At 53.5% G+C, this 11278-nt stretch overlaps 1 protein-coding gene across 1 annotated transcript; it reads left to right on the top strand.

The window, feature by feature from the left end:
- Positions 1-7623: 7623 nt before the first annotated feature.
- LOC140903230 (mast cell protease 1A) lies at positions 7624-10585 on the top strand. Its single transcript, XM_073324183.2, has 5 exons — positions 7624-7702; positions 7809-7956; positions 8135-8270; positions 8794-9045; positions 10454-10585. Exons 1-5 carry the CDS (start codon positions 7642-7644, stop codon positions 10583-10585), a joined length of 729 nt encoding a protein of 242 aa, XP_073180284.2. The 5' UTR covers positions 7624-7641.
- The last annotated feature ends 693 nt before the right edge of the window (positions 10586-11278 follow it).

Consider the following 11278-nt stretch of genomic DNA (forward strand, 5'->3'; position numbering starts at 1 on the left):
GTTTCAGCACCGCGCCTGTGGAGACTCCAGCCTGAGACGCACACAACCTGCTCTCTCTCCCCTTCCCTTTTGTGTTCCTCTCCACCCCCGGCTCTTTGCCTCCTGTCGCCTCTCCCTCTCGCAGCTTGTCCCCGGATTCTGAGACCAGCTACGCCACACCAGCCCAGCGGCAAGATGAGCTGGCCCATCCAGCTCTGCCCAGCTGGAGAAAGACCAGCCAGGGAGAGGGATCAGACCAGCCAGGTGACACCGAGCCAGAGCCCAGAGAAGAGCCGCCCTGAGGGACTCAGCACCATCTGGGACTGAGCAGCCAGCCCGGATCTTCAGAATGGCCACAAAGGCTGGTTTCAGAGTAACAGCCGTGTTAGTCTGTATTCACAAAAAGAAAAGGAGGACTTGTGGCACCTTAGAGACTAACCAATTTATTTGAGCATAAGCTTTCGTGAGCTACAGCTCACTTCATCGGATGCACCACTTTTACGCCCCTGCCACTTCTCCCCCTTGCGTCTGTTTGTCCAAAGCAGGGAGAGTGACCATCCATCACATCAACCCTTTCCTCCCCCAACATCCTCCCAAGAAAGGCTGTCTGACAAAAATAAGAGACACTGACCAACACCCTCTCTCGGAAAAGGGGACTCTGGTAGGGTTTGGCTAAGTTAGGTCTGTACAATCGCTCTGTTTCCCTTCCAAAAAGGGCTTTATGTCTCGGGCCACTTCTTTTTCTTTTATGCAGCCTGCTCAAGACATTTGCAAACTTTGGCATGAATTGTGCTGCCACGGAGCTAAGCAGGCCGAGGTCTCTGACCTCCAGACTTGTTTAACTCTTTACTATTGTACAGTGACAGGGTCACGTTAACACTCTGGAGGCTCTGGGCCCCCTTGTTCCATCAAACTTAACACAACAGGCCCCAACTCTTAATACACCGAGCTAGAGTCTCAGCCAGTGGAAATGGCCGTAACCCCACAGAGCTGATTTGCACCAGCAGAGGATCTGTCTTGTTCTCACTGCCCTGGCAGGACACGATTTTTAACTGTTGGTGACAAACTGATCAACACAGAAGAATCGGCTCTAACAGCAGGAAGTGGGCCGGGAGGGCTTGGTGTAAACACAGTCCTGAGATGAATACAAGGTGAAGGTAGCACTTCCTGCCCCACAACGGAAGGGCTGTGCCTGCAGCCGAAAAACCCCACAGAGTTGTTTGTGTCTTTTGATGAGGCACACCTCTCTGTGGTTAGAGTTTCTCCTCCCAACTGAAGCAGAAGATGCTTGCTGTTCTAGTAGGTAAGACACTGGTCTAGGGACTAGGTGCTCTGGGTTTTATCCCTGGCTCAGGTCTCAGTGGTGCATGGCCTCGGTCAAGTCACTTCACCTCGCTCCATGCCTCAGTTTCCCCTCCTGTAAATTGGTTGGGGCAGGGCATCTCTCTCACTGCAAGTTCAGACAGCACTCAGCACAATATGGTCCTCTAGATGCTACTAACGGTGATTTTTCCACTCTCCACTTCACCAGAGAGATTTGGCAACCCCCTTAGTACATGAGACCATTGTCTGCTCAGAGCACAGATCTTAAGGTTAACGACGCGGCCTTGTCCCTGGCCCAGTAAGTACCTGCTGCAGCTGCTGGTGGGTTCCACATCCACCCAGAGGCATTCCTCACTCCAACAATTCCATAACAAGAAGTTCATGGCAGCCACCAGAATCCAGACATGGTGAACAGAGAGATTCCCACCCCAATTGTCACAAGAGCGGAGCAGGCAGGGGGCTGTGGGTCAGGAGGGCTGAGGTGCATTACCACAGCCATGTGTGTGGGGAGCCCAGGAGCAGAGTCAGAGGACCGGTGTGGGGCGGGATCGGGGTGTGCCAGCCCAGGACTGGGCTAGCAGGCGTTGCTGTAGCGAAGGATTGACACTTAACTGAGCTTCCCATTTGGATTTCCATGGTCACCCATAGGGCTGTGCAGTACCCTGACCGTTTACTGCCTCGTGAGCACCTCCCCCTGGCCAGAAGCCACTCTACAGCACTCTGCCTCAATGGCCATCCCACCTCTTCAGGGCTCCTCTAAGAACCCTCCAGGCCCCAGCCCCTCCACAAACCCACGCAGCCTGGACCCCAGGTCAGCTGAGCCCAGCCCCCTCCTCCCTGACAGCCTGTCTGTCTGCTTCCCAGTACCTTCTGTCTGAAGTTTGGCCTTCGCCACAGAGCCTTTCCCATCTTTCCCCTGCTTCCTGGGCACAGTCGCTCCCCGGCCTGGAGAGCGTTCTCTCAGCACTGTCGCCATTCCCGCCAGGCTCAATCATGCTCCCTCAACAACCGCCCCGCTTCCTGCTGCCTCACCCACCTTAAAACAGACTCTTCCTCCCAGCCCCTACAGATGGGCTCCGCCAGCCGCCCTCCAGTTCCTGAGTCTCTGATCTTCCTCCCACATCAAATCCCCACATCTCCTACCTGCTGCTCCGCCTCTGTCCGTTCCCTGATTTGGGGGGAAACTCTCCAAGTCTGAAGCCCAGACCCTGCCTAAATCCAGCCCTGGCAACGTGTGTGTTCCCTTAGGGATCTAGGCTTATGAACAGGATGGGTCAGACCCAACAACCTCCACTTCTGCTGTGAAACCACCAGCTACTGACCGCTGTGGTTATGAGTAGCAATCAGGGGCAGCCGTCAGCAATCCCCGTGGCAAGCGGGCGATCAGCACACGTGGAGGAACCGCGCTGAGTGGCCAGCACTTTGCAGCAGGCTGAGTTCTTATCTCCAAAATGCAGCTGGAGTTTTATCTAAGGGCTCCCCTTGTATCTCTGTTGTGGGTCAGATACGGCCTCTCGGCACAAACCTCACTCTCAGTCCCTTCTCTTGAAGCTGTTCTACTCTCCCTAAATAGTTAGTCATCGGAACAGGGACTTGAACGTGGGTCTCCCCTGTTTTAACGGCGGGCTGTAACCACTAGGCTATAGAGTCATCTGTGCTCTTTTTCCCTGGCCCAACAGAACAGCTTCAACCAGCAAGATTGAGCCAACCTGTAGTCCAGTGGCTAGGACATGCTCCTACAACATGGAAGACCCCACATCAGACAGAGAGAAGAATTGAACCAGGGTCTCCCTCAGCCTCGGTGAGTTCCCTACCTGCTGGGCTAAAGGCTATAAAAAGGCAGTGCCCTCCCCACTAGGATATTTGGTCAAAATGCCCAAAATCCAAACAAACCATTTTGTGTCTGCACAAAACGCTCTGTTTCAGCCTGACATGGCATTTCTCCAACTTTGCGATTCACTGAAAAATTTGTTTTCGGTTCAACCCAAAACAAAAACTTTTATGTTATTTTTCAGGGTTGCCAGCGAACCAAAAAATCCATTATTCCCCCAGTCCTAGCCAAGACCCGTCTCAGGATCAGGATGACAAAGGCCTAACGGTGTCACAGTGAGTCCCAGGAGATGGTGAGAATAGCAGCCATGAGGGTTTCATTTGCTCCTTCCATTCTCCTGTCTCCCAGCCAGCCAGCTCTCTCTGTCTCCAAAGTTATTTTTTAAAGGACCCCAGAAGGGAGTGAGGGGTGGAATAACCAATCGTCTCGTTATTTTGTCCACCATTTAGGCCTAATTTCCAACACACCAATTGTGGTTCATTGATTGGTCCCACATACCTCTTGTTCCCCAGCCATGGTCTTAGCCCAGTCCTTCAGTTAGACCAGTCGGCCTTTTTGTTTGGTCTAACTTAGTCTTTCTGTCACCCTTCTCCCATCAACTCTTGCAACCGGGGATTGGAACACTTTATAACCTTCTTCCAACTTTCCCAGGCCAGCTCCCAATCGGGGTGGGTCTGCTCGGCCCCAATTATTACAACACTCCCCAGCCCCAACTCACGCCACAGCCAGAGCCTCCCAGGCCCTTGCCTTAGGACACAGCTGTGTTCTTGAAATGCCAAACAGAAGCAGTTCCTCTGACCACCCTGAGTTACAGCTCCTACAAGCTTCTGCCATGGCCTCTCAGTGCTGAAAGAAGGATGCTCCATGAGCGCCTCTCCCACCTATAACTCTCTGAGCCCTTCATAGAAAGCCCCTGACCCCCCTTCTCAGCAGGGTCTGATAATGGAAGAAGGCTGGCTGGCTCCAGGCATTGAAAGGGGCAGATCAGCCTGTTAGAGGGCCCTATATAATGGCTGGACCATGTGCACAGACACAGCAGTGTGTATAGTTCCCTATACTTTCCAATTGACTTACATTCCCTTCCAGGCCGTGGGATAGAAGACAGGAAAGAAAGGTGCCAATTTCCTACATCATCTGCTACCTTGGAGACCTGTGCTGCTTTCCTGATGTTGCCTCTGCTCTGTGTGTGTGCGCCCCCCTTAGGGGTGTTGTATGAAGCTACAGGGATAAAACAAGGCCCCTAATTCCTCCCCAGGGCAAGGAACTAACAGGCTCTCCGCTCTTAAATATCATCATTAGAGGAAGAGGCTCTTCTCCCTGGGGACAAACACACCCTTGTGTGAGCAGAGATTAGGGGGGGCATCATTAGCCTGCCAAGAGATATGCAAAATGTGCTCTTTAAATATTTAAATCCCCTGAGTTAAGAGTCCCCTGACTGGTCCCCTGGAGGACATGAGGGTCTCTAGCAGGGGGGTTCAGGATTCTGTCTGTACCTGTGGATGTGAGAATGGCCATACTGGGTCACACCAATGGCCCAAGTAGCCCAGAATTCTGTCTCCAAGAGTGGCCACTGCCAAAGGCTTCAGAGGGAATGAGCAGGACAGGGCAATTACTGAGTTAGCCATCCCCAGTCATCCAGTCCCAGCTTCTGGCAATCAGAGGTTTAGTGACCTCCCAGAGCGTAGGGTTGCCTCCCTGACCATCTTGGCAAGGGGTCACAAAACTGAGTCCCAGAGCCACACGCTCAGCTGATGTCAAATGCAGCTATGGCCCCATTGACCCCCCACAGAGAATACGGCACAAAACTGAACCAGGGATAATTCCAGAGACCCTTCCCTCAAAGGGTCTGACACTGAACCTAGAGCAGAGCTCTAGGCAAGTGGGCTCTTTAGACAACTTCCCTGTCTGCTAAGACTTGAGGTCCTCTTCTTACCTAGGGTCTGAGCCAGCTCCTGTTGGGATCTATGGGTATGGGCTGAATCAAGCCCCTGCAGACCAGGCACTGAGCAAGCAGCGCCAGCTAACTGTCCTCCTGCTGAAGGTGTTTGCAGTGGGAAGGAGGTAACAGAGCCTCTTCTGGTAGCTCCTGCTTCGGATTGCTGCTCTTGTTGGGCAGATGCCAGGGATGGACTCAGCGGCGTCCGGGGTGGAGCGCAGAGGGGAGAAGCATCTTCTCTTCCTCCATGTCCCACTGACGCCATCAACCTCAGGACATTAAGGCCAAGATTTCCAAGGAAGATTAATGACTTTGGGAGCCCAGTTGGAAGGGTCTGATTTTCACAGACTGCCGAGCAGTTACCTGCTGAAAATCGGGCCCCTTCACGGCGTCTCCACAGAAACTCTCGGCCTAAGCAAGGCCTTAAGTCTCTCCTCTTCCAATACCGCGCTTGTGACGATAGCATCCGAGCCAAGCGGTGCACGAGCTTTATGTGGGCTCTCCGCAGAGAGAGAAGTATCCCCCCCCCCGCCCCCAACGAAATGGCAAAGGCCTGTGTGGTTTTTGGTTACAGACTGGGCAGCCGTTAGCGCCTTCTGCCCAATGGAAAAATGTATGACAGCAGAAAGGACACTCTCAGGCGGCTGGTGTTCTTGACCGTTATCTCCAGGAAGGCACAGAACCCGTCACGATTGAAAGGAGATACAGATCCTCTCCCACACCACCCGCCACCTTCTCGTGCTCTTCACATGAATGGTTACGGCTATTGCTGGTTCCAGCCGTCATGCGAGGTCCGTGACACGAACAGATGGTTCTCAGAGGGAGAGGAGCGGAGCGGGGTTTCCCACGACGCAGGACTTTGCAGTGGTGCAGGCCACATCGTTTATTAACAGCCTGCACCAGAGGGTTAATAATGAGATGGCCACACCGGGTGTTGCCACAGAACGAGTGAGATTAACCCAGAGTAAGGGGGAGCATGAGGAATTCCTTCAGGACTTGGCTACCTGACGGGAGATGAAACTCAACATAGACACACGCAAGGGAACAATTTAAACTACTCAGTCATAGGTCTTAATAAATAATAAAATAATAATAATAATGCCACCTCCTAGCTCTTGTCTAGCACATCCCAGCCATGAATCTCCAAGTGCTTTACAAAGGAGGTGAATATTATTATCCCCATTGTACAGATGGGGAAACTGAGGCACAGAGCAGGGCTGTGACTTGCCCAAAGTCACCCAGCCAGGTCAGTGGCAGAGCCACGAACAGAACCAGGGTCTCCTGGGTCCCAGACCAGTGCTGCACCCACTGCAAGTTCCAAATGGGTTACAACAGTGACAACCACCCTCTTGGTCAACGCGTTAGGTTTGAACTCGGCACCTACAGTGCTAAACACACAAGCTGCTACAGCGTGAGCTGAAGACCCCACATGCAGCAAATGGGGGCTGACAGGGCATGAGACTCACACTTAACCCCATGTCTCTGCCCATATCCAGCCCATTTTTAATCCCCTGCTCCTGGGAATAGAGGACACGGCCGGCCCAGCGTTTGGGAACGACTCCTGCTCACTGCAGAGGGCTGGTCCCAGTGCGTAGCCTTTTCCTTGCACCCACATGTAATCTCTGCTGACACCAGCACTGCATCATCCCAGGGTGACCTTGGGGAAGTAACGTCCGCTTCCCGGGCCTCAGTTTCTCCATCTGTAAGATGGGGATAACGGTACTGGCCTGCCTTTTTAAGTGCCTTGATCTGTGCCTGTGAGACGTGCTATAGACATAGGATAGGACTGGTACAGAAGGACCGAGGCCTCTCCACTCCAATCTAACCAGCCTACTGGGGCCTGTTCTACAGAGCACATTTCCATCTGTCCATTGCTAGCCCCAGAAGATCCCCTGCTGGCCGGGTGACAGCCACCCTCTTCGCCAGCACATCACAGACCTCCGGAGCGAAAAGCACCAGCTGCCGCAGCTTGAGCTAGGAAGTGGATCGGGCACCACATGACCCTATAACACACTCACTGCGGAGGTTACACCTGCACCCAATCACTGGGCAAACGTTGTCTTCCTTGTCGCACACTGTGTAGGCCCCATGCTTTCCATGCCCCACAGGAAAACCCCATGCCCAGTGTTGAGCGATGGGGGGGGGGGCATTTATCATGAGCACAGTGCATGCTGGGGCATCAGCCCTGAGATCCTGGGGAAGGTGCTTTATGGAGCCAGGTTTGTGTTTGTTTTAAGCAGGGCCCGTTAACACAGCGACTGCTCTCTCCTGACTGGCTGCCCCGCTGGGAACAGGAGATGCATTGTCCTGCACCCCCCCAGAAGTGGTCAACTTGGTGATCGGGCCAGCTGCCGAGCATCTGAAGCAAGTGACCAGAGGCGAGCGGAGAGGAGATAGCAGATAGACGCACAAGGATCTGATTGTGCCCGGATCATTTAGATCAGCCCAGCGCAGGCGGTTTCCTGGTTTCCGAGTTTCATTGGTCTGAGGCTATAAAACCAGCCATGGGACAGCAGGAGGCTCAGATTGGCGCCCAGCCTGGAAGAGGACCCGAGGAGCTGTGAACTCAGAGATGGAGCGGCCCCAATGTCTCCTGCTCCTGCTTTCCCTGTCCTACCCCTTGGCCCATGCTGGTGAGTAGAGGAAGCCATGGGCTAGGGTGACTATCCAGGGTCTATGCACAAGGTGAGAAAGGAGCCATCCCCTCACCTCCTGATCAGGAGTCCGTGTGTCTTTCAGGTGCTTTGCGGAATCAGATTGTTGGGGGGCATGAAGCCAAGCCCCACTCCAGACCCTACATGGCAGCTCTGAAGGTTTCGGGTGATTTCGGCTGCGGGGGGTTTCTGGTGGCCCCGGATTGGGTGATGACCGCCGCTCACTGCATGGGGTAGGTACCGTCGCCGGGTTTGTCCTTCTCACACTGATTGACAAAATAAATTTTAAAGCAGGATTCGTCTGCAGTCTGTGTGAAGCCAGATGTCTCTGCATCCTTGCCCCCATTGCTCGGGGAGGGGAGAGGGGCTGTGCCAGGGAAAGTGACCCACGCTGTCTCCTGCCCATTTCAGGGATATCACCGTGATCCTGGGAGCTCACGATATCCATAAGCCAGAGGAGTCTCAGCAGGTGCTGGGGGTTGAGACTTACTACAACCACCCTGAATACAACGACATCTTGATAGCTAATGACATCCTGCTGCTAAAGGTAAGTGACTTGTCTGCAGCGGTGGGAGGTCCCCCTGACAGCTGCTTCGGGGGAGCGGGGGGGCTGAGGGGCTAAGTGCGGATGGCTCAGAACAGAGAGAGAATTTTACGTCTTGTGCTGTGGGGAGAAGTCAAAGCTCACTTTTCAAACTGGGCTTTATTATTTTGAGATGGTCCAGCCAGAGAAAGGAAACCGTGGGCAGATCCTGCAACCTCAACTTTCCTGGAGTTCCCTGGGGGTCAGGAGCACTCAGCCCCGCTCAGAATAGATCACCCAGTGTCAGCCTCACTGTCCCACATCCCCTGCAAGCTGCATGTTCTCCAGTATTGCCTCCCTCCTGTCCCCTAGGCTGCTTAGTTAGTGTAAGTGCTCAGGGCCTGATGCTGTAGGTTGCTCAGTCTCTCCCATCACCTGGCCAGGTGGGGCCACTGGACATCTTCTCTCTGAACCATTCTCACCCCTGCCTCCAGATTCCATTGACTACTGCTTGGGGCTTAATACTCCTTCTCTTCCTCCCACCCAGCTGACAGCGAAGGCCAAGCTGAATAAATACATCCAGGTCATCCCTCTGCCCAAGACCAGCAGCGACGTCCCCACCGACACCAGGTGCAGCATGGCAGGATGGGGCTACATTGACAAAGAGAGGGTCACCAACCGGCTCTTTGAGACCAACGTCACCATCTACAGCCGCAGGAAATGCCTCAGCATCTACCCCAACCTCAACGATGGCATGCTATGTGCCGGCAGCTTCCACCACCTCAAGGACTCCAGCCAGGTCAGTACTGGAAACACCGGCAACCGGGTGGAAGTACAGGCACCGGGACCTCAGCTCCTGGGCTGGGACTGCCAGGCAAGCTACTTAGGTTCCACTCTACGAGGAAAAAGAACAGGAGGACTTGTGGCACCTTAGAGACTAACCAATTTATTTGAGCATCAGCTTTCGTGAGCTACAGCTCACTTCATCGGATGCATACTGATGAAGTGAGCTGGAGCTCACGAAAGCTTATGCTCAAATAAATTGGTTAGTCTCTCAGGTGCCACAAGTCCTCCTTTTCTTTTTGAGAATACAGACTAACACGGCTGTTACTCTGAACTCTAAGAGGAGGGACTTTCATGGATGCAAATCTCCTGCCAGCTCATGTGTCTCCTGTAAGGGTTTCCCCCATGTGGTTTCTTGCTAGGGTGATCAGCTGTCCCGATTTTATAAGGACAGTCCCGATTTTTGGGTAGCTCTCTTATATAGGCTCCTATTACCCCCCACCCCCGTCCCGATTTTTCACATTTGCTGTCTGGTCACCCTATTTCTTGCTACCCAGGCTGACACAAACCCTGCATTCAGCTCCTGGAGGAGGGTTTTCTGCTGAGCCCGGAGATCTGTGGAAGCATATGGCCCGACACCGACGGGTTCCTTCATGAGTCCCATCTACAGGAAAGCTGGGCAAAATTTTTCAACCCCCGTTTTTATTTATTTATTTATTTATTGGCAAAATCATGCAGATTTAGGTCAACCGAAACATTGCACAAAGTTGTGTTAAATTCACACAATGGTTTCGGTGAAAAAAACAACTCCCTCCCTGCCCCCCCCCAAATTTCTGAACAAAATTGAAACACCTTTTCAAAACAGAACGTTTTGATTTTTCGATTCAAAACGCCTCGCCCTTCAGAAATTCCTCTCCGTTTTCCTTGAAAAAGCTCGACACCCCAAGGACATGGTTCATTTCGCCAAGACCCTTTTCCCCCTTGCTGCTGTTTGGAACTGGCGCAAGCTGAAAACGCCATCATTCGCCCAGACCGCTCTGGGCCATGCTGGCGGGTACGTCTCTGCCGCGGTCACAGGGGGGCGATCGCCGCCAGGTGTACATGTAGCCGAGCTGGCTTTAATTTAGCTGACTCGGGTACCACAGCCGTGAAGCCGCAGCAGGACGGGCTAGCCCTGGGAGCACTGACCTAGGGTTCTGGGTGGGTTTGGACACCCTACACTGGTGCAACTGCAATGTCGCAGTAATGCTGACTTGGGAACATCATTCGTGAGCCGCAGTCTTACCCAGTGATTGCAGTACCTGTGACATGGGGCTACCACATTGGCTTTGCACAGAGCAGCCAACTCAACGGGTTGACCCCTGGATTAAGTTGGCCCTGTGTCTGGAGGGCCTCTGAAGTCTCTCCTCTTCTCTGTTTGGCAGGGGGATTCCGGGGGGCCTCTGATCTGCAACGGGGTGGCACAGGGAATTGTTTCCTTTGGCTACAGCTTCCCTCCTGCCGTCTACACCCGTATTGCCAACTACCTTCCGTGGATCAGAAAGATCATGGGCTAGAGGACCGGAGAGGGAGATGCTCCAGCTTCTCCTCCAGCATCTTCTGCCTTGGAGACCCGTGCTGCTTTCCCTTATACTGCATCCGCTGGCTTTTTCTCCCTTCCTGGTGTTGTATGAAACCGTAGGGGACAAGACTCTCTCTGGGTGCCTCTATGGCCTTGTTACTGTAGCTCTGAAGGCCTGCATGCCCAGCAGGTCCCTTGTCACCTGGGTTCTGTTGGCTCAGGAGAGGAATGTCAAGTTTTCAGCCCCCTGAGTGAATAGTCTCTTGACTGGTCCCCTGAAGAAGCAGAGGCTCAATACGAGCCAGGGGCTTTGCTGTTCTGAGGGTCTTCAGGATTCCTTCTGTCCCAGTTGACTTAAATAGGGCACAGCTGCCCAGTCTCCGGCATGTGCCTAGACCATCAGAGCAGAGCCAGAGATAATTCTAGAGCAGGGGGCACTGAAGAGGGTTGAAATTGGTCCAAGGAGGTGGTTTTGGACCACCTGGAGGGGAAGGCTCTGACCTGTGCTCGCTCCCTCCTGGGCGTTCCCTGGTTTGTTTCCCTGGTTCAGTCCCAGGCTGAGGTTGGGCTTCACTTGGGTTTACAGAGGAGTTTCTCTCCCTGGCAATTTCAGCTGGTGCCACATTGTCAGAGCCAAAGCGGAGAGAAATCCGGAGGCTGGAAAGGGTCCAGCAAAAGCATGCAGCAG

This window comes from Lepidochelys kempii, chromosome 25, assembly GCF_965140285.1.
Source record: "Lepidochelys kempii isolate rLepKem1 chromosome 25, rLepKem1.hap1, whole genome shotgun sequence".
NCBI classification, from domain to species: domain Eukaryota; kingdom Metazoa; phylum Chordata; order Testudines; family Cheloniidae; genus Lepidochelys; species Lepidochelys kempii.

What these genes read in the sequence shown, in the direction of transcription:
- LOC140903230 (XM_073324183.2), top strand. Translation starts at nt 7,642, where the DNA reads ATGGAGCGGCCCCAATGTCTCCTGCTCCTGCTTTCCCTGTCCTACCCC. An exon ending in CTACCCCTTGGCCCATGCTG is followed by an intron (nt 7,703 to 7,808) that starts GTGAGTAGAGGA and finishes TGTGTCTTTCAG; the next exon opens with GTGCTTTGCGGAATCAGATT. An exon ending in ATGACATCCTGCTGCTAAAG is followed by an intron (nt 8,271 to 8,793) that starts GTAAGTGACTTG and finishes CCTCCCACCCAG; the next exon opens with CTGACAGCGAAGGCCAAGCT.